Source organism: Mercurialis annua, linkage group LG6, assembly GCF_937616625.2.
Source record: "Mercurialis annua linkage group LG6, ddMerAnnu1.2, whole genome shotgun sequence".
Taxonomy (NCBI): domain Eukaryota; kingdom Viridiplantae; phylum Streptophyta; class Magnoliopsida; order Malpighiales; family Euphorbiaceae; genus Mercurialis; species Mercurialis annua.
Genome location: NC_065575.1, coordinates 12,343,108 through 12,369,685, shown reverse-complemented (window position 1 = coordinate 12,369,685; position 26,578 = coordinate 12,343,108). Strand labels below are relative to the sequence as shown.

Genomic DNA, 26,578 nt, shown 5'->3' with positions numbered 1-26,578 from the left:
TCATGATCCGTCCAACCGCCACATTCCCATCATCCGCCTCTCGCTATTTCAAACCAACGTCGTTCGCCAGTTCGACGACGACGAAGATGAACACGATTGCAACGCTTGTCGCCGCTCCCTCTCTCGTCGTCGGGATAACTTCTTTCAAATATACATCTTTTCTCTAGCTTTAATACAAAAAATATTATAAAGTCACTTTACTTTTTTGTTGTAAATTTTTTAGGATTAGGATTATAGGCTCATCGATAAACACAGAAGATCCTTTTTCTGTAAGAATTAGGAAAACCTCTTCTTCTTTAAGAATTATAATTTAAAAGTTTTTTCAGTTTTAAGAATTATGAGTTATACTATAAGCACAAAATATCATTTCCTAAATGGATTATGAGGAAATCTTATGATTTTGTTTTCCAATCTCATTCTGTTTCTATAAAAGGGATTCTTTACTTGGAAATGTATTTTCATCATTCATAAAATAATTTCTTTTAATCTTTATACAAAATGCAGCCTTTTTATGTTATGAAGAAATCTACTCGGATTTTTTTCCTCTCTAACACTGCTAATTTATAATTTGTTCATATGTTTTTTTAATTGTTAATTGAATCAATGGCGCGATCACTAGCTCTAAAAAAACAGCTAGTGGATTGGTTATGTAGAGTTTTACTACAACCCAACCAAGAAGAAGGTAAATTTATTTATTCAATTATATTTGTAAAACTAATTTTAATACTTCAAAGTTCTGGTTCATAGTTTTGAATGAATATGAACGCATAACACTTTAAATCACCTTTTAAACAGATTAACTTATTCATCATCCATTTTGCTCACCTTTACATGAACTGAAAAATGTGCCTTCATGCATGTATTGCGGAGCAAAAGAATTTGAATACGAGACGCAAAGCTTCTGTTGTCAATGGAGGTGGCAAATGAGTGTTCTTGGGCGGGTTTGGGTGGGCTTATCTGGGTTTGGGCATTTTTTTTGGATTGGGTAATTTTGGGTCACAATATTTTTGGGCAGTTTTGGGTTGGGTAACTTTGGGTTGGGTTGGGTTATGAAAGCCTAAAATTACCTAAAATAGAAGGTGAGATACTTGAAATCTATATCGCAGATAAAAAGTTCAAAAAAAAATCAAATTGAATTTTTTTTAAAGAAAATTACTTTTCAAAATATTATTTTTCAGAAACAAATATTTTCCGGAAAAAAAATTTCTGGAAAAAAATAATTTTCCGGTAAAAAAAATAATTTTCTGAAAAAAAAAATTCTGGAAAAATAATATTTTCCGGAAAAATAATTTCTGGAAAAAAAAATAATTTTCTGAAAAAAATTATTTTGAAAAATAAATTATACAACTTATAAATATTATTTTAAAAACTCAAATACTCTTCAAATTGAAATTTGTTTGGACTTCATTTCACCTATTGGGTCATTCTTATAAACCCATTTTAGGCCAAAATATTTTGGTAAAATGGGTTGGGTCAAAAGTTACCCAAACTTTTTTTGGGTGCAAATGGGCTGTATTTCTTTGGGCGGATTGGGTTGGGTGCTTGGGTTGGGCATCTATTTGCCACCTCTAGTTGTCAAAGTGGAAAGATCAAGCTGCAAACAACACGTCCCCACAAGAATTATTTGAACTACTAACGCCAGAATCAGAAGATGCTCTGGAATTTAAAAAAATATCAGACTTTATAACAACGTCTTCACATTCACCTCATTTGGAGTACGCATTAACAGAGAATTGACATCAAATAAATATGGGGTTTACACTATGCGAACCCAATGCCAAATGTACCATTATTTACCTTAGATAACACCTACAGATGAAACCCCAAGGTATTTCTAATTGTATTTTTATGACAACATTAACGAAATACAACACAAGTTGAGTGCAGCAGGTCCCATTAAGTTGTGTGAGTCTGTGATGACAAAGTTGAGAACAATTTTAGCAAACAATCCATATGCTAACGTTTTCAAAAAGAAAAACAGTTATGAATAAATAGAAAATCTTAATATATGGATTAAAAAACCAACTCATCAAAACACAGACAGTACAACGCTCCAATAGAAGATGATGTGGCAAGTATATGGGTGAAAGGGAATAATCCAGTCATCCCTTCAAAAAGAGAAATTGTCATATATTCACATTCAGGGAAAGATTATAGAGTTATGCATTTTTTGGATGTTATGACCCATTGGCATACCCCGATTCTTTATCGAAATGGAGAGAGTGGACGGCATCAAAAGATAAGGATGCGTCATTGATCGGTCAATTCTGCAAGTATACAGAATCAATTGTAGCAAGTAATACTCGGAGTATCCGAGGTCGAATCCACAAGGACGAACTCTTTAAACTGTTATTTGAATTAACTTTTGTTTAAGTAACCGTTCTGTTAATTTGAGTTGGGTTTGAAAACAACTATGTAATAGACGAAAATTAAAAGAATATTTTAGAATAAAATATCAAGAGTTGGAATAACTAGGATTTCGGGTTTCACCGTAGTTTGAGGGGAAACTCTATCATATCTCATATTACATCTCAAAAGCTTTTTCATGACAATTGTTTCTAAAATATGTTTGTTCCCTCTCGAGACACAAACTTGTGTTTAAATGACTCTGGATATTTCTCAATTACCATGTAAATCATTTAAACCCATTAAATAAAACAATTAGCGTCATCACAATTTCTTAGATATATCTCTATTCTTAAGTAAATTGTGTTTAAATCTCTAGATCCAAATTCATGTTTCATCGCTAAGTACTTCACATAAATTCTAGAATAAAAACATTAAGGTAGCTAAACTTAACATTTAAGATCATAACAAGAGATCTAAAGAAAAACCTTGTTTAAAACATTAATGAGATATATTACAAAATAATCAAGAATTTCCCCCAAACTAGGCTACATCCCTAATCCTAGTTTGAGGCTTAACAATCCATTGTCATATTGATAATAACAATAGAATTGTTATACCTCAAGAACATAAAATACAAGAAGAGAAAAGAGAGAATGGTTGAGAGGATTTGTGGATACAAAGAAGTGTGTAAAATGTCTATCTAAAAGGTCTCCCTCTTCTTCTCCAAATGAAGCCTATTTATAGTGGAGCTAGGAGTGTTCCCCAAGGCATGCATTTACTTCGTCTCATAAAGAGGTGGAGTAAGGATCAAGTTTGAGATCATTTGTTTCCATATGTAGCTTGAGTGATGCCCAAGTTAAGCCTTCCTTCCATAATTAGCTTGATTTTGAGATCTTTTCTTAAGTGTTGGCCAAGAAAAATCTCTCTTGAGTGTGGTTCAAGGCTATACTGATATGGAAGGTATTTGAGTGCTCATCAAGACTTCCGGATTCCCCAAAACGTGCCAAATATCATCGGGACAGAGCTTGGCCGGCTCCGGGCCGGTTTGGAGTCATAGACCGGCTAAGCGCCGGCCAAGACTTTTCAAAGTCTTGTTTTGTTAAGCTGGGCCGGCTTGTAGCCGGCTCAATGTCGAGGACCGGCCTAGAGCCGGCCTAGGCTCTGCCTGGGTTATTTTGTTTTGTTTTGGCTTTCGTTCGACCGGTTTGGTTCAGAACTTGGTCGGTTGACTTCAAACTTGATTCAATATACTTTGCCTTTGATTATATCTGCAATTTATTCAAGACTAAATACAAAATTGTTAAGTATTTTATAATTTTTTATTATAAACTACAACAAATGTAAAAGAAATGAAAACCCTTCTATTTTACAAATAAAGTACTAAAAAATACTAAACAAATGGTATAAAAACTACGTAAAATAGAAGGTTATCAGTCATACACCAAATGACTCCAACATCGACTCAGACCGCAATGATGAGGATGGTTCTAATGTGCAAACTACAACGTCGGCTGAAGGTATTCTACAACAAGAGGAGAAATGTAAATACACGAAATTATTTTTGTAAATTATAATTTAAATTCAACACAACTTCCAATAAATTATTAACACTATTTAGATTTTATTCCTTTTAGGTGTCAAAAAACCAAATCCAAAAAAGATATCATGTCGGGAGTACTACTGTTACAATTGTCAAATTAGATAAAAATGGAAATTCTCAACTACTATTGTCACAAAGACTAATGCAACAGTTTGTGGTGGACATGTATATAAAAATAAAATCAACAAGGCTAGACTTCTTGCGAAATAAGCAGTCTCAAATACGATGTGAATTATACCAAGGCATTGTAGACTGTCAAATCGGGAGAGACTAGAGAAATGCAGGTAGGAGAAGATCTTATTCTCCCGGCGTCCTTCATCGGAGGACCACGAGACATGCGCCAGAGATACCTTGACGCAATGGCTCTGGTACAAACATATGGAAAGTCAGACCTCTTCATAACGATTACATGCAATCAAGATTGGAAAGAAATAAAAGAAGCATTGCAACTGAATCAAACTGCACAAAATAGACCGGACTTGAATTATGGGGTATTCGGAGCAAAGCTACAAGATTTAAAAGATCAACTTTATTAAAATACAATATTCGGAAGAGTAGCAGCCCATGTACATGTCATAGAATTTCAAAAAAGAGGCTTGCCCCATGCACACATGCTGATTATACTAAAACTTGGACGTATAATCTCGAATCCAGATCAATTTGACAAGTTCTTTAGTGCTGAAATTCCATATAAATATGAATACCCAGTATTACATTCTTTGGTTGTAAAGCACATGATGAACGGACCTTGCGGAGAGGAAAATAAAAGTTCTTCCTACATGATAGAAGGGAAATACAGATTCAAATATCCAAGAACTTACTCTTCAAAAACAAGTCAAGGAAAATATGGATATCCGGTCTACAAAAGAACGAACAACGGCCATGAGGTAATACAGATAAAATAAAAATTAAATATAAAAATGTATGTTTATATATTATATAATTTGATGCATAATTACTATTTTATAGGTCACATAAAATATAAGAAGCTGGACAACAAATGGGTTGTACCTTATAACCATTATTTACTGACGAGATACGACTGTCATGTCAACATAGAGGTATATTTAAAATTCATATACAAGTATTTATGCAAAAATAACTAAATAATATTAAAAGATTAATAATAAATTTTTTTACAGATTTGTTCCTGTATGAAAGCAGTGAAATACCTATATAAATATATTAACAAAGGACACGATAAGGTTGCAGTATATATTGCTCCAAAAAATAGAAACGACAGAGCTATAGACGAGATAAGACAATTTCAAGATGCAAGATTGGTATCGGCCGAAGAAGCTATGTGGAGGATATTCGAGTTCGGCCTCAATGAGATACATCCAGCGGTCGTGAACTACTACACCTACCCAACAAACAAATGGTCTCATATTAGAAACATCAGAATCTGGAAAAATTAGTTGTTTGGGATGACGCCACAAAGACCATGTTGACACAGTTTTTCAAAAAATGATCAGAAGATGAGCACGCAAAGGGATTGGTTTGCTGAGAATTTCCACAACATTATGTTTGGAACAAAATGTATAAAATTTGGGAAAGAAGGAAAAAGGGAAATGTTATCGTTCAGATCAATGCAGCAAATCCAATTGAAGGTGAAAGGTATTATATGAGGCTACTATTAAGCCATGTTAAAGGACCAAAATCATTTTGAAGATCTGCTTACATTGGATGGCACCAAATGCAATTCGTTCAAAGAGTCTGCAATCAAGAGAAATTCACTCGAATCAGATCAAAGTGCATTAAAGTGCATGAGCGAGGCAGTGGCTTTCCAAATTCCTAGAGAGTTGAGAAGACTATTTGCAATTTTATTGGTATATTGCGAGAAAACAGACGTCAGGCAGCTATGGGATGATTAACATTGAAGACATGTGTGAAGATTTCAAACGGCTCCATGAAGATTCGGTGGAAACCCAAATATCATTGATAATAAATAGCATTCAAAAGCACTTATAAGCATGGGAAAAGATATACATAATTACGATGTGCCAATAATTCCAGATAATCAAGCACAAGAGCGGTCGAGAAATATAAGAGAGATTGAAGAAGAACTGGCAGTTGAAATACCGGCTGAAGATGTTGATGCGGAAAATAATATAAACCGGGAGCAAACATATGCATACAACACTATACTAGATAGAGTCAAATCTAATACAAATGGAGTATTCGTTGTGGATGGACTTGGAGGAACTGGAAAAACATTCTCATACAAGGTATTACTGGCTAAAATCAGATCAAGTGTTATGATAGCTTTAGCCACAACAACTTCGGGCGTAGCAGCTGCAATCATGCCCGGAGGAAGGACAACCCACTCCCGTTTCAGCATCCCACTCAATCCAAATAGAGACAACCGTGTGCGGCATATCAAAGCAAATTGGAAAAGCAGAACTTCTGAGAAGAGCTAAATTAATCATTTGGGATGAGGCGTCAATGCCAAAAAATTTGCAATTAAAATAATTGATCGAACCCTTAGGGACATAATGAGCCTTTTGGAGGAAAGATCATCGTATTTGGTGGAGATTTCAGACAAGTGCTACATGTGGTACCGAAAGGAACAAGAGAACAATCAGTTAGTGCAAGCCTTGTCATATCATATCTTTGGCATAAAATGGAAAAACTCAAACTAAGTATTAACATGAGAGCAAGATCATATTTATCTTTTAGTCAATTTTTACTTAGTGGGTAACAGAGAAGATCCAACAATAGAAGAAGATAATATAAGACTCCCAAATGATATGATAATACCATACAATGCTAAAGAAGACATCGAGACATTGTTGATTAATGCAGTATTTCCTAATTTGAAAGAAAGTTCATCATCACCGAAATACATTATGATTAGGGCAATGTTGGCTACAAGAAATGAATTTGTTGTCACCCTAAATCAAAAGATGATAGACTTATTTCCCAGCGAAACACAAATATATAATAGCTATGATTAGGCTGTGGATAATACAAATAACTACTACCAAGAAGAATTCTTAAATACTCTGTTACCCAACAGTCTTCCACCAAATAGACTTGAGGTGAAAATTAAGTGCCCGATAATACTATTAAGGAATGTAGATGCAACAAACGGTTGTGTAATGGAACAAGAATGGTATGCAAAAAGTTCGACAAAAATGTTATGCATGCAGAAATAACGGTCGGGCAACATGGGGGAAAACAAGTTTTATTACCAAGAATTCCTTTATCACCGGCAGAAAATGAATAATACCTATTTCATTTTAAAAGAAAGCAATTTCCAGTAAGATTGTATTTTGCAATGACGATCAACAAGGCACAAGGATAAACAATACCAAACGTCGGAGTTTACTTGCCGCATGATGTATTCTCGCATAGACAACTTTATGTGGCATTATCAAGAGGAGTGTTAGCATCGGCCACTAAAATACTGGCCAAATTAAAAAAGAAGATACATACACAAAAAATGTTGTCTATAAAGAAGTTTTCAACTCTAAAAGATAAAATTTTCTTAAAAATTAAACGTCCTTCTATTAACACATTGAAATATACAAATATTTATATTCTAATTTTCTAATTATATTTTTTTTACAGTGACCCAGAGTAGTAATGAAAAAAATAGTTGTAGATATAGAAAAATAGAAATCGTTAGTATTTTATTTTTATTTAAATTTTATAAAGACTTTTTAATTATTACAACTTTAATTTTCAAGTAACATTAACAATTGTAAATAATTAAATATAACAATAAAATAACAAAAATAATAATTGATGAGTTACATTACGACCCACTTGCGTTGCACCGCGTAAAGCGATACTAGTTCTAATAAAATGTAAAAAATAAAAAAAGAAATAAAAAAACCGGTTTTGGTTGCAAGTCAAGTCCAACCGGTTTTCATCCAATCCATGAAATTACAAAAACCCTAAAAACCCTAAAATTATTCTTCCCTTTCTTCTTCGTCTTCCATAGTCCGTCATTGAGCAGCCAGCATGACAAAGAAGATTAAGCATTACAGACCTCCGGTAAGTCTAATCAAACTCCTTAATTAATCTCCATAACCACGCTCTAATTATTCAACTCTCCAGGGTAAGAAGAAGGAAGGCAACGCCGCCAGGTTCATCACCAGGTCACAAGCCGTCAAGCAGCTACAGTGCACTCTCTCACTCTTCAGGTACAAAACGGCATAGTTTTGATCAATTCTTGTCATTTCTGCGTGTTTACGTTGTGTTTGTATCTGCAGGAGATTATGTATTTTGAAAGGAATATTTCCTCGCGAGCCGAAGAAGAAAGTTAAAGGGAATAACCACACCTATTATCATGTCAAAGATATTGCTTATCTTTTACATGAGCCCTTGCTTGACAAATTTAGAGAAATTAGGGCTTATGAGAGGAAAGTTAAGAAAGCTTTGGCTAAGAAAGATATCGATCGAGCTCGTCGTCTTCAAACTCGTCAACCTACTCCTACTTTTGATCGCGTCATTCAACAAAGGTTTGATAGCGGAAAAATGCTCTATTGTATTGCTTTATTGTTGACTTGATTTGTTTTTAAATTGTAGTTTTTTAAAGTATTAGGAAGGTCTTAAGAGTTTAATTTGATTGATCTCGTTTATAATTAGCGAAAACGGCATTTTGAAAGAAACTGCGTTATTTTTTGAAATGTCGTTGTTGCTAGGTGTGCTATTTCTATTATAGAATATGTCTTTTTGAAAGATATGAAATAATGCTGCAACCGTAAGTGACATTATTTTGCCAAAGTTTAAATGAATTGAATCATTGCACGTGATTCAAACAAAAGCTTATACTTTATTGGAAGTCGGTTATGATATTTCTTTTGTTTTTTTTTCTTCTGTTGGTGTTGCAGGTATCCCAAGTTTGTTGATGCACTTAGAGACTTGGACGATTGTCTTACTATGGTGCACCTGTTTGCAGTGTTGCCTGCTACAGAAAGATTGAAAATTGACGTGGAATGTGTTCATAACTGTCGGAGGTAGCTTTCTCAAATTTTTTATTCAATAAGATTGGGAAATGTTAGTGGTGCATTGTCTGTCTGATGTATACATGGCTAATTTTGTATTCTATGTTTGTATTTTATTAGGTTGAGTCATGAATGGCAAGCTTACATAGTCCGCACTCATAAATTAAGAAAAGTTTTTGTTTCTGTAAAGGGCATATATTATCAGGTAGACTAATTTATGTTTCTTGTTCTTTTATCCTTTGGTATTTAATCATGCTTGAAACTTATTTATTGTTCTAACTTCTGTAGGCTGAGGTTGAGGGTCAAAAGATTACATGGTTGACCCCTCATGCGTTGCAGCAAGTTTTACCTGATGATGTCAATTACAGTGTCTTGTTGACATTTGTGGAACTTTACCAGGTGAAAATTCAACGATTCCGCTCTAATTTGGGTTTCCCCTACTGTTTAGTACTTATAATCTGTTTTTATGTTGTTGGTGTCATTGTAATGTTGGAACATGTTAATATTTCTGTTAATATGAATCTTTCCCTTTTTCAAATGGAAATTTCCTAGTATTATGTTTTAGATATATCTCTGTAACTGTACCTTTACAATAATACACAATAAGCTCTAGTACCATAAGTGATGAACAACCTCCAACGCTTCCAAATATGTTATTAAGATACTACACTCCTTTTAACACTTGGTTATTTCTTGGTGCAGAATCTTCTCGGCTTTGTCAATTTTAGGCTTTACCATTCTATAAATGTGGCATATCCTCCAATTCTTGATCCTAAATTGGAAGCTTTAGCAGCAGGTATTACTTTATAATTTACTTTAAATCTAAGTTGAAATAAATATATTCTTTCGAGTTATATGCATGTTTAAATTGTATGTTATATGCTGTAATGATCTTATTGCATAATGCTATTTGGTGATTTTATGTCGTCAATCTGCAGGTCTTTATGCACTCTCAAGGTATATTGATGCTCACTCTAGCATGTCTGTAGAGGAACCTAAAGCTCCCACTTCATCGGAACAAGTTAAGGCCCAGGTAGAGGCAACAGAAAATGAGGAGTCTGAAATAAGACTTGCCCAACTTCATCGTCAACTTCCGACCAATGAACCTGGCGCTTTGATGCACCTTGTTCGGGATGCTGAGGCTGAAAATGAAGATGATCAAGAAACAAGAGATTGCAAGAAGCTGTTTAGAAATATGAAGCTCTTTCTGAGTCGTGAGGTGAGTTATATTATTTATTACTAAAAATTATAAAGCGTCTCTGGTGTCATATCATGAAGTTGGATGGTAAAGTTTGTGTGTTTACCAGTATCTAGGGCTGAACCTGCTTCTGATAAGGTCCTGAGCAAGACTAGGGTCGATAACTCCATTATCTCGTTCAATATAGCTTATGTGTTGTTTTGTGAAGTTTCAAAATTGCATTCACCTGTTGTGTCCTCCCTTATTTTTGATACTAGTTTTATTGGTATTTGATTTATGGAGTACTGTAACTTCAAAAAGTATTTTTTTTTTCTCAACCTTAGGTTTTCACTGGTTTTACAGATGAAGTTTCATATTACTGTCAGCATGATATTTTTTTTCGGCGTTCTGAACCTTTTTGCAACTTTTTGTCTTGTATTATCTGGAGACTTTCAGTTTTGTGCATCTTAATTTATCTTGAGATTCATACATTTTATACTACCTATATTTTTGATCTTGCTTAGAGTGCAGAAGATATCTCCTTCCTTGCATAAACCTTGTTGTTTTTTCACTTTCAGAATTTTTCAATGTTACATAGTAACACCTATCGAAATTTAACCAATTTTTTTTACCCTGTTTAGTTAACTAACAAAATCTATTCCAGGTTCCTCGTGAGTCCCTGCTTTTTGTTATTCCTGCTTTTGGTGGTGTAATTTCTTGGGAAGGAGCTGGGGCTCCATTCAAGGAAGCAGACCAGAGCATTACTCATCAGGTTTTATATGCATAAATATGTACCTTTGGATGCTTAATAACCATGCACGTGAGCTTATATCGTTTTCATTTTCTGGAATGTGCTTTAATATCAATGAATGATTTAATCTGTGCAGATCGTTGATAGGCCAACCCAAGGTCATAAATATCTTTCAAGAGAATATGTTCAACCGCAGTGGATTTATGATTGCGTAAATTCTAGGATCATATTGCCAACTGAGAATTATTTAGTGGGAAGGTAATTTTAGAAAATGCAAAATAGTTTTTCCTTGCTTGTGGTGCCTATTAGTGGGCCATGTCTGTCCTTGGCTCTCTAAGACTAAATGTTGAAATAGAGTTTCTTTTGCTTCATCAATAGGTTGGCTCTTGTTGTAAATACAGTATACTTTTGTGGCATCTAATGCTGCTGATTTTAACCTGAGATTCAAAAAAAAAATCATTTTCTGATAGTACTGTCAATCTCCGTGGAGGATCGGATGCCTATCAAGGACTGTTTAGTTGGAAGTTATACATACTTAGTTTATTTGCCCAGGAAGTATTTGAACAAAATCAAACTATTGAGCGAACTGCCGGTTTTATAAGGTTTAATGAAGGTAATAGAAAATCAGAAGAATCATATGTCATCATTCATTGGTGGATTATATGAAAAAGAGTGCTGTCCTGGCTCTAAATTGGTTAAGGATTTGAAGAACGGTTTAACGGTTTCTTTTGATGGAAGCAAAATGGATCCTTGTTTTTGGTAGTATTGCTGGCTTATTTGACAAACTCCTTACCTTATGTTTTTTTTTAAGTTGAGTATAGGAATTAGGATCTGGTTCTTTCTTCTCGTGCAATCATGTTTGATAGCTTGCATTTTGTACTTGTCTAGTATGCTGGACCTGGCACTCCTGTTGGCACCCTTTGTTATTTCTTTTTCTTCAGACAATATTAGAGGAAATATTCGTTCACTTCTAACATTATGGCTCTCCCAACAGAATTCCTCCACCACACCTATCACCTTTTGTTGATAATGAAGCAGAAGGCTATGTTCCTGACTATGCAGAGACCATCAAACGTTTGCAGTCTGCGTCCAAAAATGAAATTCTTCCAATTTCAGGTGCTGGGAATGATATAGATAATCCTCAGATTTTGTTGGCTGAAGGTTACATCAGTCGAGCAGAAGCTATTGAAGCTGCTGAGAGGAAGCGGAAGGTACATAGCTGTTATAATTGAACATTGAATTATGTAGTAGTGGCGACATGGTAGATATATTTATTTAACAAGTGAGTTTATAGTAATCCAATAGCTGGACTGTAAGGTGTTTAATTCCTCCTGCCTGTAAGTTGATACAATGGAACCTGTGACCTCTAAGTTGTTTGGTTTATATTTTTGTAGCTCTATGAAATTTGTATAATTTTTGTATGAATACATGATACGTGTCTTTTTTTTTTCCGTCTTCCTCTAGCTGACCATGTTCTGAAATTGCAGTTGGAAGCTCATCAAAAGCAGTATCATGAAGAGCTAAAGAAGGAACTTGAAGGTCAATCTTATTCATCAGCAGCAAAGAAAATTAAGCAGAGCTCTGTGGAGGAAAAAGAGCCTCTTGATATACAGCAGATTGCCGACGACACGGAAAATATGCAAAAAACACTCATGTCACGTAAAAAGAGGGGACTTTTGGAGGCTATTCAGGTGATGTCGATTACTCTGTATTATCTGTTGATTTTTCTCAGAAGCAACATCTTAAATTTACGTTTTTTTTTCATTTTATTGTTTAGTCTGTCAGTAAAAAGTGGGTTTTATGTGTTCTAACCTTGGAGTCCGATTTTTCTGTATGATATGAAAAGTCCACTATTTTGGTTAATTCGTTTCGGTTAACAAAAGATTCGGTTTGGTTACTGTCAAGAGTTTTTCAAATTAGGCTAACTGAAATAGTAGAATGATATATATATTTTATTTATCTTAAAATATTATTCCTTAAATTTATATTGGTTTGTTTGAATTAACCTAATAATTGAGTTTGGTTTTGCATCTTCTAGATTTTAGTTAATTTATCGGTTCGGTTTAAGTGATAATGGAATTTGTTAATTCAATTTAGCTAAATAGGTCGGTTCTTAACCAAGTTACTGTATGCTCACCCCTACTCATGCAGTCTATTACCTGATTTTCTTTTATATCGTTTCTTTCTGATTTGTCCTTTTTTTCAAATCCAGAAAAACCATGAAAGGAAGGATTCTCGCAATAAGAAACTCAAGGAGAGGAAAAAAGCAATTGAAGCTCAGAAATCTGAGTAGAAATATGTCACTCTGATGTTCCAAATTTTATGTATCATTTGGTTGCTTTCAGTTTTACTATTAAACTTAAAACTGTACCATATATGAATTTTGACCATGCCTATTAATATTGGCTTCAATTTTGTTTAAATTGGTCCAGCAGATTTGTTTCTTTAAATGCAATTGTTGCTGCTTGTTTGTACATTCAACATAGGTGTTTATGCGGCTCAGAATAATTAATGTAAATCAAATAAATGCTAATTTGATTTTCAATTTTTTGCCAAATAGAAAAATGTATCATTTACTGGATTTTGTTATTTTTATTTTACTAATATGACAATGGAATTCAAATGATATAAAGTGTATTTGTGTCTTTTAGCAGAGTGATAATAGGAAAATGGTTAAAAGCGCTTGGTATTATTTAAGAAGTTGAAACATTAAGAGCATTTCAAATGCAGTTCCATATTTTAAGTTAAACTTGGCACATAAAAATAGCAAAATATTGTATTTGGTATGAAATTGTAATTTGTTTTCCGATGCTAAATGCTAAAAGGATGTGTATGATTATTTATTATAATAACTATTACTAATTACTATCAAGGACGGAGATAAGTAGGGGCTGGCAGTGGCACTTGCCCCTACAAAGAATCCAAACTTTGTAGATTAACTACCACATTAACGTTAATTACTAGCATCCATTATTATGAAATTTAGCATCCAACAACCATCAATAACCATGGCAGCATCAATATTATTACATATCAACCAATCAATAGGAGTCTTAATTTGTCCGGACTAAATATAATTTTCTATAAAACAAACATAAAAAATTATGGCAACATCAATTGTTTTAATTCAATTAGTCATTCATTTAATAAAAGAAACAATAATGTCATTAATATATTTCTATATTTAACTAGGTCTATTTCTTATTACGATATGAAAAAGACGCATAAAATTACGCGACTGATATCTAATATTGTTTTATTGAATTAGACATAATTATTTATATTAGTGAAGTCGATTTGATTTTTTCGGCCCTAAAAAAAAATAATCCTGGTTTCGTCCCTGATTATTATAGTAAAATATTATTAATTACTATGATAATTATCTATTAATTTCACCTATCTTCTCTATTATCGGTGACCCTCTGAAAATTTGCGTACTTTTTTTATTAACAGAAGTGAAATATTTTAAATATCTACGCACTTTTAATTAATAAAAGATTTTTCACGTTTTTTATTATATTGGATTATTTCTTCCATTACAAAGAAATTGATAGAGACAAAAAAACATAAAAAAATATGAAGAGAGTTTTTAAGGAAAAAGAAAGAAAAAGAAAAGAGTTTTAATGAAACAGAAAAGTGAAAAATAATAAATGTGATTAAAATTATGGTAAAATTATAAATAAACAATCAATAATAAAATTTGGCATGTGCTATATTAGATGCTAATTTTAGCATGAAATATAGAATATGCTAAATTTAGCATCAAGTATAACATTACATTGGAGTGGAATTTAAAGACGAAGTGTTAAATTATACAATTGACATTGTTTTATAGCATTACATTAGAGATGCTCGGTTTATTATATTTTAAAATCCTTAAACTTTACCACTTTATTCACAATGACTCATAAACTTTTTTCATTTTCTGTTGAACCTCTTAACTTTCAATTTTATTCTAATTAACCCCTCAACTTCAAAAGTTTTAACGATCTGACCCCTTTTTGTCCAGCGTGAGAAAAAATGCGTGTATTCAAACGTTTTGAAGCGCGTAAAGGATAACTAAAACATAAAATTCAACCCTTAAACTATACTATTTTGTTTTATTTAACCCCAGAACTATTTTTTTTTTCTCTTGCACATTTTAATTTTTAAGCTTTATCCATTTAACTTTCTCGAAAATACTATTATTTAATTTTCAACCATATTATAACTAGCATGAATGCTTAAAAACATGTAAAATTAATTTAGGTATGATGACATATAATTTTAAAAAAACATATGTATTGTAAATTTTAAAAATATTTTTATAAATTGTTGATGATGATAGAAATTAGAAAAAAATAGTAGAAATAAATAAAAATTATTTAAAGTTATTCAAGTATTTATATGATATTACTTCTTATACATGTAAATAATTTTTTACATTTAAACAATGATAAAAGAAGTCTGTCTCTCTTTTTTAACGATGTTTATAAAATACATCAATTTACTATACTTGATGATATTAAATAAAGGTTTAATTGTTTATAAAATTATAACTTTTAGTGTGTTTCGCAAATTTAACACGAACTTCCAATTTTGAAAATTTTAAGATACCAACTTTCATTTTTTTTGTTGCAATTTTAAACCTTTCAAATCAATTCCAAATCTTTCAAGTTTGTACTAAAATTACAAAACACGTTAAAGTTCATGAATTTTAAGCAATTAAACCTTAAATGAATTTCTAAATAATATATAAAATACACCACTTTTTATTTTAAATATAAAAAACATATTTATATGTTTTTAAAAATTAATACATTGCGTGTAATAAAAAAAATTCAGTTAAGAGGTCAAGTAGAACAAAATTCAAATTTTTTTTGCGCATGCCAACTCGCGTGCATTCACGCACGATTTGAGGGGTTTGATAAAACAAAATTGAAAGTTCAAATGTTCAATAGAGAACTAAAAAAGTTTATACATCACAAGAAATAAAATAGTAAAATTTAAGAGTTAAAAAATGTACTAAGCCATAGGTATACTCCAACACCCCAAATTATTCTTGCTATCATCACACCTACTGAGTAATAAATAATCATCAATTAATAATTAAAGCAGTAAAAATTAGTTAAAGAATTTCTCTATAAATATATTAGTCTGACTCATGTTTTATAATTAAGTTAAATCAATTATCTTTAATTCCTTACTCGATATCAATCTAACATCAAGCAATTACTGATCTGTTAATGACTAGCATTAAGTTCAATATTAAAAATTATATAAACAAGAAAAAATAATTATTAAATAAATAATATAATTATTTATTCATATTATTCATAATATCTTAAATTGAAAATTTAGCTAGACATATAATAACAATAATAATAATGAATTGTGTAATTAAAAAAAAATAGAAAAATTAATTGAATTTGATATGATTCTTGAATAAAATTTAGTAAATAAACTAATTAAGAATTTATAAAGAAGAAAAGGTTAATAAAGTGTAACTAATGAACTAAGATAAAACTATTAAGGTACAATAACCTTTGTTTGAAGCTCTATTTAGAGTAATTGTTTCACACTATGGGTGTGACACATCATTTTTACAATAAATCAATGAGTATTTATATTAATGAATAAGAGATCATTTTCATTTCCGAACTTGTGTCAAAGTATCAAAAAAGTCCAAAGCTAAAAAAGGGATCACTTATACTCTAAACTTGTGTAAAACGGGTCAAAAACCCCCCTCCCCACTCTCACCCAAAAGATTTCCGGTTTTACATAGTGGTTTTATTGCCTAAGGTGGTTTTTGATAGAAAAAAATTTAAAATGATCCTAATTTTTTTTAAACATTATAAATTAAGACCTAATAATTAAAAAAGTACAATTTAATCACTATTATTCTAAAATCTAAAATAACAAATTAACCCTCTAATTTTTAATACATAACAAATTAATCCCCAAATTTTAAAATCTGAATTAACTAATTAACCCCTAAAATTAGAATATCAACAAATTAACCCTAATTTTTTAATATACACAAAAAAATTAAATTTTTTTAATTTTCTTTTTTAAAAAATACAGACCCGTGGGTCTGTTTTTCCAGACCCGCGGGTCACAAATCCTCAGGTGAGGATCTGTTCAACCTGAGAATCTGTTATCTGTTCAAGAAACAGATCCTCCGCCGAGGATTTGTCAAGAACAGATCCTCGCGCGAGGATCTGTTAGTGAGATCCTCGCCTGAGGATCTGTTCAAGAAACAGATCTTCCAGCGAGGATATGTTAGTGAGATCCTTGTCTGATTATCTGTTCATGGAACTCCGGCGAAACGGGGAAGGCAGAATGGCGTAGGTGGAACGAAGTGTGTAAAAGGTGAGCTGAGAGAGAAAGGAGAGAGAATTTTAAGGAGAGAGAAACTAATTGTAATTATGAGTGTTTATGTTATTAGGGTTTTATTTATATAAATGGTATAAAAGTAATAAATTCTTTTTTGTATGATAATTTTGAAATGTCAAATATAAGTCAGTATAAAAGTATATTAAATTTAATTGTTGGTTATTTGAGTAAAAAGTCCTTGTAAAAATTTGGATGATAAATTAGGGTAAAGCCCATACGAGTGTATGATTCTGAGGGTAAGCACGGGTGCTTATTCCTCTCAAGTAGAAGTTGATTAAGTTAGAGGTGTGATGCAATGGATGGATCAGCTAATATAAATGGACTTCTACAAGTGGTCCTCTCCTCTCTATTTCCATCTCTTAACTCTCCCAAAATATCATATGAACTCAACTTTACAATTCCTTATAAAACCAACAAATTATTTGGGCTGATATGTGCAATAATAGGCTATAATTTGAATTTGACATTTTACAAGGCATTAACCAAGGTTGAAATAGGTGTGAGTTATCAAAAAAGGTGGGTATCAATTGAGGGCATTATGAAACCGACAAGCATATAGGTAGAAACAAGAAATGAAAAGGATTAGTAGTTTCATGTTTTAAGTAGTAATGCAACAACTTTAAAGTAAACAATCCTGAAAACAATGAAAATCAACCTTGAGAAAGTATGTTTATAATATGCAATTTACTAATATTTTTTTTGATTCCTCACAATCCTTCTCCCACATAAACAATCGAGAGTATTCCAACAACTTCTCAACACAAAAATGCGTAGCTAAAAGAGCAAACAAATAACTATTTTTGTCATTCAGTCATCGGCTATCACCGATTATGTTTTGTTCCTTTCAGTCTCATCTTTATTTCTTAATCTTCTATCCTTACTTCTCTTTTTCAATTACTACTATTTGTTTTCCAACTCTCTTACTCTTCTTTATTTTCTAATTCTATCACTTCCAACATATTATTTCTTCTTTCAAAGTCTAGACCAAGCCAAAGTTCCTTCTTGGGTGATAATGAGAGCAAACAAATGAAAGGCAATTATTTTTCTTGTTTGGAAATTAATTTTATAAAAAGAAAAAAAATTACTACAATTTTATTCCAATACACATTATATGTACTTTCACAAATAAATCTTTGTTTGGAGTTGAATGCAAGAAAATATGAGAATGTGGAGAAAATAGTGCCTAAGTTGAGTTTGTAAATTGAAAAGGAAACTTCTCACCCAAATCTCTAAGAGACACTTTTCTTTTTTGTATCTTCTCCCATAAAGCAAAGCAGGTGGTCCTTGAATCTCTTCGGAAGCATAACACTATTTCCTTTTTAACATTACATCACAATACAAAAAGGGGAAATTGTACTTTAAAAAACTCAATCTGAGCTGGGGCAAAAGGGAGGGGTAGGGGTGGGCGATGGCCCCGACACACCGGCCAAAGACCTCCTAGAGGGTAGTTCAATTCTCCGAGCCATCTTTTAAGAAGGCCAAACGGCTTGTTGCTTTATTTTTCGAGTTATTGTCATAAAATACACCTTTTACGTTGTTTTTATTTAAGTAAATTCTACTAAACGTGACATTGCACATCCTAATCTTTTCAATTTTTCATTCTATACACAGCCGTTTTAAGCGTTTTTTTTCTCGCAAACACGATGTCGTTGAGGCCGTTTTGAATGACCAAACTGGCATCGGATAAGGCAAGACTATAAGTGTCACAGAAATCAAAATCCGCCTTTTTATGCTAAAAAATGAAATGTTGAAACCACGTTTGGTAAAAGGTGCTAAAATCAGAAGAAGAAGAAAACGCGAAAGGCGAAAATATTTTATGACAATATGTAACCCTTATTTTTTTGTTTCTTTAACTGAATTGTTTTTTACTATGTAGTTCAACTTTTATTTTTTATTAAATATGTAGATGAAAGAGTTATGTCATGAGCTCTAAAAGAGTTTATAAGTAGTTTTATGTTTTTTTAGGAAGCATAACACTATTAGTACTTGATGTAGTTTGCTTCCAAAAAGATGATACAAAAAGAAAATCAGATCTTGAAGTTGAGTTAAAGGTAAGCATTACCCATAGAATTCAAGAATATTTAATAGCAAATTAATACCAAATAAAGAAAGAAACTTGGAATTTAAACTGTTGTTTTTTATGTTTACCAAAGCAAAAGGGCCTATAAATTTAAAGCAAAAAAACAAAAACAAAAAACAAAAATGATGCTTCTTACAATTTCATAAGCAACAAATAGAACAGTTGCCCTTCTGTTAGATTAAGACATCCTTGAATCTGAAGCAAAAGAGCCAAAACCTTCCTGTACACTCTAAGCATTGCTGTCATCTTCATCAATGAACTCGCTCGCCATTAGAGATCGCTTCATAGACCTAGTTTAGTTTACCATGATGGTATATAGTATCCATTTGCTTCTTCCTCCATAGGAGCGGGGAGATTGAGATCGATTAGCGCAGGCATCGACATCTCGGAAACTTCTTGATTGATCACCACCGTTCGATCCTCGCCACATCCAACAAAATGGGACCGCTTGTGCCCACCTAATGCTTGACCTGACTTAAACACCCTAGAGCAAAATGGACATTCATGTACTTTGTTTTTTCGCAAGCTCGATTTTTTATCGGCATCGCTCGATAAGTTGTGCTTTACGGGGTTTTTTCCATTGCTCGATTGGATCTTTCTCTTACCATGATTAGGAGCAGAGTCCGTATCGACGCTGTTTTCGCCACTTTCATACAGTGAATCACTACAGCCAATAATCCTTCTATGCCTGCTTCTGTTACTTGGCCATTTGCCTGTTTTTGAAACAATGTTGCTGAGCAGTTCCGGGTTGTTAGAGTCATTATTCTTGTCTCTAATTCTTGAAGTATACTTCGAAGAAACTCGATCAGTTTCATGATCGTATCCATCTTCCTCGATCACATTCTTCCCGAATTCTGTTCTAATAAGCCTTAACCTTCTTACTCTTTTCCCCAATTCAGGACTAATTTCATCTTCAAGTCTAGACCCGAATTCCGCCTTATGCTTCTTATATTCATCGATCGAAGCAGACCCGTGAACCGAGATATCAGATTCAACATTCTTAGGTCCATTTCTAAAGTACCCAGAATCAGAATTATCAGAGTAATCATCTCCAAAAGACATCACTTCATGCTGCTTTACTTTCTTGGTCTCCATAATTCCATTACTATTCTTAATACTAATCCTCAATTTATGAGATGTGGATGACTTAGTCTCTAAAACAACAGAATTATTATCAGACGAATCACCAATTGAACTAAAGCACCCCTTAAAAGCAGAATCCTTAGACAACATCATCAAACTCTTAGCTACCTCTTCTTGTTCATGCTCAATATCAGAAGCAGAGGATAAAGAAGCAGTATTAAGTAAACAATGTGAAGAAGAGTAAACACTAATATTCTTATACCTCATTCTCTTGGATCTCCTCCTCTTACTAGGAGCTGAGGACGTTTCGGTATCCGATTGGCTATCAAAAATCTGATCTTTCAGCTGCTTCTCAGTAGTCTCTGATTGATCTTCAAAGCTGTTCTTGGAGTGACAAGCCATATGTCCAGAGAGAGCTTTCATTGATTGGAACCCTTTGCCACATTCCTTGCAAACATTCTCCAAGAAAAAGTTAGGATTGGTTGAATCAGGCACAAATCTCCTAGTTTTCTTGGGATTTTCTCTCAGAACATAGCTAGATTGTGCATTGTTAGCTGCTTCAAACTCCATTTCCTTCTTGCCACCAAATCTCTCTTCTTCTATATCATCAGTTGAATTCCCATTTCCATTCGAATTCTTATGACTCCCACTCAAGTGGATCCTTATATGACCGCCCAACGATTTCCCACACGGAAACCTCTTGTTACAGAACTTACAGATGAACAATTTTTTCTTCGCATTTACCTCCATGATTATTGATCCGAAATTGAACAAAACTAAAAACTACCCAGAAAACGAAACAAGATCAACAATATATAGCTTGAAATTCTACTATCTCAACAAAACATTCTTCAAAAATACTGCATTTTGCAGATACCCAACAGCAAGCAAAATCAAATACCCAGATCAACCAAATCACAAGATCATCACGAGATCACCCAAGTTTAATTATTGCTTTACCAATCTAATGACGGAATCAAAAAACATAAAAAGATGGGACAGTTTTGTTTTGTGAAGTAGCACATAACAAGAATAAGATCAGAGGCACCCACCAAAAAGAAACCTTCTTTAACTTTACATTTCTCAAGAACACGCATTTAAAGACTCAATTGATCAGTTTTACTGGGCAATTTTGGTAGCAAACGATGGCAACAAACGATGGCGATGAAGAAGAAGAATCAAAGCAAAGCCATGGCTGGTTGTGTTGGTGAGTGTTGGAATGAATGTAGAAATTTTCTCTCTCTGAATTTATGTAAATTGTTTGTGTGGTATAGTTGGAGGAGAATTCCATGCATGGAAGCAAAACATTAAAAAGGCAAGAAAATATTGGGAGCACGTGTACTCAAGTGAGAGCCATTCGGTGTTAGAATGAAGGGCTGGGATTGATTGTTTTGTTGAGGATCCCAACGAATGAGGAATTTAGTAGATACTATGCCTTACTCTGTTTTTATGAGCTCAAACAAACGCCAAGTGAAAGGTCAGAGTCTCCAACCGTTATTGCCCCTTTTTTCTTCCTCACAGCGGATGTGCCACGTCATTTTTACTACAAGCCAATCATCATTTGCGATAGAAAATTTTTTTTTTATCATGAAATATTTGTACATGGCTAACGCCTCATTGATTTGTTACACGAATGACGTGGCGCAACCATTGCGTTGTTTAATTATTCTAAAATACATTACACACCCATAACCCAACTCCTCTCCATTTGCATTTTTTATTCTAAGTTGATAGCGATCCCATAATTATTCATGGGAAAAATTATACGACACGATCGTTGTGTTATGTTATTCTTACAATAAACTAATAATAAATTATACTGAACGGATTATAATTGTGAGACGGTACTTTTAAATTTCTATATTCGGATTATCCATACTTAAAGAGTGTAGGTCCCTGCGAACGACAGACTCTAAATCCAAATTTTAAACGGTTATATACATGAGTATTGTTCAAATCTGTGACCTTATTTGAATCAAAAAGCGTCTTATCAACTTACATGTATCTTAGAGTTATATTAAAAAATAATTTTAATTAATTTTGATAAGGGTGTAATCAGAACCAAATAATTTAATTAATAAATTTACTTTAATTCGGTTTAATATTATAATTATTTGAATTTTTTAGTTATGTTGGATTTTAATAGTTAAAAGAAAAATCTAATCCAGCTCCGATATGAATTGTATGAACAAGATTAACTCAATTAATTTGTTTGATTTAGTTTAAATTTTTCAAATATATCTACATTTGAGCAGATTCTAAATTTTATGATGAAATTTAATTAATTTTTTTTAATTAAAATTATTGACAAATGGGGTGCAAGAGAGAGCATGTCTAACATTTTTTTTCGATAATACATAAATCTTTTAGTATAAAACTCTTACAATGTGAATGCTATTAAATGTTTCACATCTAAATATGTGAGATAATTTGGAAATAAATGGAAGAATAATAATGTAGTTTCATACGATCAAAATTATATTTTATATTCCTCAAAGTTGGTGAGATAATGAATTAGTAAGACGTTTTTTTAATTTAAAGTAAACCGCGGTTTCAAATAGTAATTATGCATATACTATTTAAAATTTGAAGCCAAGATTTTATCTCTAACAAGAAACTTATCTAGTTTGATAAAAAAAAAAATCTAGATGTAAAAGTTGTAAATGTGTTACCACATAACTGAGTTTTATCAAGAACAATTCATATATACTAAAAATAAAAATAGATGTATAAAATAAAAATTTTACTTTTTAAATAATTAAATTTCTATATATTATTTTATTTGATCATGCGAGATTCAAAAATCAAAAAAATTATTATATTTTTATTTACGATATAATTTATTTTTACAATTGAAGCTCCTTTTTAGCTATGGATTCATATTTCAAACCCCTATCTGTAAACATGTACCATGTTTTTTCATAATCCTTATACTATAACAAGAATCCATTAGATGAAAATATTTTTGTTTTTGAAGAAAATGTAAGAAGGTTCATATAATTCCCGTGATATTACAAACACATCTTAATTTATTATGTTAAGAAAGATAAAATTATATGAATATGATTGTAATTACATAGGTGAATTGAATTAAGTGAAAATAGATGGCATAGTCAATAGTCAATCCTCAAGAGAAGGCAAAAACCCTTCTTATACGCTTGTTTTTAGATCACAAACAACACCTCACAGAGTTGCATATTTTAAATCTGCATGGGATTTTATAATCTGTCATTTTTCTTACTAATTAACAAAATTAAGTCTATTTTTAGTTCTTAATCACTTGTTTTGTTGCTTTGATCAAGTCAACCCACCTTTGTAGTGATCTCCTTGTCAATTGCACATTCTTATTATTTTTCATAAGTTCTTGTGAATCTGGTGCGCTTTATTTGGAAAATTAAAATTGATGAAAGAGAGAATGGGGAAGGGAAATTTAACTTAGATTGGGATAGTACATTGTGACTTTTTCATGTAACATCATTTTATCACCATGGACTTCATTCTAATCTCGATAATTATAGAGAAATTTGTGAAGGGGAAAAAGGATAAAGAAAAAATTATGTCATTGATAAATGAAAAATTTCAATTTCTTTCTAGTTATTTTTTTATTTAATGTTTTTTTATATATTGATAAAAGTAAAATAACACAACCTTTTTGCACATAAATTTTAATATTAAAAATTTGATCGAGATATTTTAAAAATAAAAATAAATTACTTAATCAAAAATATATATGATACTTTAATAAATTTACATTTTCTATTAATATTTAATTGAATTTTGTGAATTTTATATTTTCTCTTTTTAAAATAAAATTTTGTTGTCTTTTCAATTTAAGTTTAATTAAAGTTTTTTAAAAATTTATTTTGACTTTCTTTAAAAAAAGTTAATTATATTATTCCAGCTATGCTTTTAAATAATTCATAAATTTGGCCAATCCAGGTTGAGATTTAGCGGGATCGTTTCGGGAACGTGTCAACCCATTTATGACACGAAATAAATGGGTCGTGTCATAGGTTGACTCGCGAATCCATCTATCCCGCCTAATCCATTAACAAATTATATTATTTATAATAATATAGAATTAAAATAATTTTAATTTCATAAAATAAAGAATTAATTATTATATTAATTAAACATAGTTTTATTAATATAAAAATAAAATTCATTATATCAAAATTTTATAATTCGAGTATTGTTTGAGCTTAAAATTATATTTATATAATTTAAATATTATTAAATGTTAAATGGATCGTGTTAGTCGTGCAATTGTATTAATTATGTTAACCATTTATCTTAACTGGTTAATCGTGTCTTGCCACTTGTTTGAAATTCGTGTCGTGTTAGGGTTGAAGATTTTTTGAAACTATTAGTTAAATTAGTCGTGTTCGTATTTGTCTAATCTTTTATTAAAAAAAAACTCAATGTTTCTTTTTTTATATTTCTACACAATCTTTTTAATTTTTTATTTAAATTGTATCTAAAAGTTAGAAAGACTGTAAATTTTCAGTTCGCTCAAATTTATTGAAATATTATGATTTTGTAATGCATAGGAGTCGCCATCTGGTCATATTAGAAATATATTTCATACTGACTAAATATATCATCCACTTATGGATGTATAAAATATCATGCACCAAACTGAAATATTTGGACTCATATACATAACGAACTTGTAAATTTTTTTATTTTATCCAGTTTATTGATTTAAACATATAACCTAGAAACAAATATCTTGTTTTACAAGCAACAACAAATACAATTTATAAACATACGTAAAGTTCTCAAAACTAGGAAAAACTGAAAAACAAAATATTATAAAATGACGGGAAATATCGCAAACATGCACTATAATAATCTGAATGGCATATGACATTTCTGATTGACCATGTCAAGCATAAAACATATAATTTTAAACAAATATCTAGTCGTAGAATTTCTTTAGATTGCATGTATAAAACCTAAAACTGGAAGTATATGTGAAACTAATTTTAATATTTTATCATTTATAATGCATGTATAATCACAAGGACATTTTTATGGCGGTCTTATAATTTCTAAGTGTTTGATTATACAGGAATTAATAAGGCGGTTATCCTTTAATTAATCTATTAAAAATGAATCTAGATATACATTTAAAATTCATAAACGTGTTCCATAATTTATACATCTAAAGTTAAAGATACTTTTAAATCTTTGATTGTCTGATGTATGAATTTCATTGTTGTCTGAAAATACAAACAAAATAAATGTTGGAAATTTTGGTATTAAGGTTTTGGGTTGATCTAGGGATCGAATCGGCTCGAAATTATGAAATTTCATTTTTTAGTGAGATGGCGATGCCATCCTGTCTTGACGCCGTCACTAGACGACTAGCGAGATGACACAATTCCATTTCAATCTTTACATCACATGGTTTTCGCTTGCAACGTTTCTCGAAAGGTTTAGTTTGTTCTCCTCTTGCTCTTAATACGACATCATTATTAATCAGTTTGCAATTTGATGCTCAATCGTTGCAACTTATTTCTAATTTGAAGAAAGGAATAACCCATTTTTAGGTCCGTAAACTATAATTGTTTTTTCCATCCGGTCCTTAAATTATTTTTTGTCCTTATCTGGTCTCTCAACTTAATAAAAAATCATTTTCAAGCCTCTAAACTATAAAAACGCGGTGTTTTTTTATATTTGAAAATGCAATTTGTTACTCTAAATGGCATCGTTTTTGTCAATTAAGGACTCGAAAATGATTTTTTATTAAATTGAAGGACCAGATAAGGACAAAAATAGTTTAAGTACCGGATGCATAAAACATGTATAGTTTAAAGACCTGAAAATGAGTTATTCCTTGAAGAAATTGGATTTTACTCTTTATGTTGTTGAGCTCTTATGCTTTATTTTATGATACATTTGGAAATCCATGAATAGTTATGTTTTTAGAGATACACGACAAGATGAAATTACTACGGCCTTTCTGGTAGTACAAACTTATTTTGAATATGCTTTTAAACAAAATAATCTTACTCATACTTCTGTTTACTCCCCAAGTCTTATCTAGTCATCAGGATTCAAAAATTAATTATATTCCAGCAAGTGTAGACATCTATATTCCGGACATGTAAAAAATGATAAGAGGCTGAAGCATGCTATGATGATTTCCAGAGAAATCTATCCGGATGACGAGCTATCGATTTCCTTGCTGGAATCTAAGCAG

The 26,578-nt window shown here is 31.7% G+C and overlaps 2 protein-coding genes across 2 annotated transcripts; one reads left to right on the top strand and one right to left on the bottom strand.

The window, feature by feature from the left end:
• Positions 1–7,833: 7,833 nt before the first annotated feature.
• Positions 7,834–13,255, top strand: LOC126687309 (pescadillo homolog). Its single transcript, XM_050381839.2, has 13 exons — positions 7,834–7,951; positions 8,015–8,100; positions 8,170–8,418; positions 8,791–8,916; positions 9,025–9,109; positions 9,193–9,303; positions 9,607–9,700; positions 9,843–10,123; positions 10,746–10,853; positions 10,969–11,090; positions 11,827–12,043; positions 12,320–12,523; positions 13,045–13,255. The coding sequence occupies exons 1-13, from the start codon at positions 7,919–7,921 to the stop codon at positions 13,123–13,125; spliced, it is 1,797 nt and encodes a 598-aa protein (XP_050237796.1). The 5' UTR covers positions 7,834–7,918; the 3' UTR covers positions 13,126–13,255.
• Positions 13,256–19,310: 6,055 nt separating this feature from the next.
• On the bottom strand, positions 19,311–21,763 carry LOC126686081 (uncharacterized). The gene has a single exon (XM_050380104.2). The coding sequence runs from the start codon at positions 21,118–21,120 to the stop codon at positions 19,588–19,590; it is 1,533 nt and encodes a 510-aa protein (XP_050236061.1). The 5' UTR covers positions 21,121–21,763; the 3' UTR covers positions 19,311–19,587.
• Between the last annotated feature and the right edge of the window lie 4,815 nt (positions 21,764–26,578).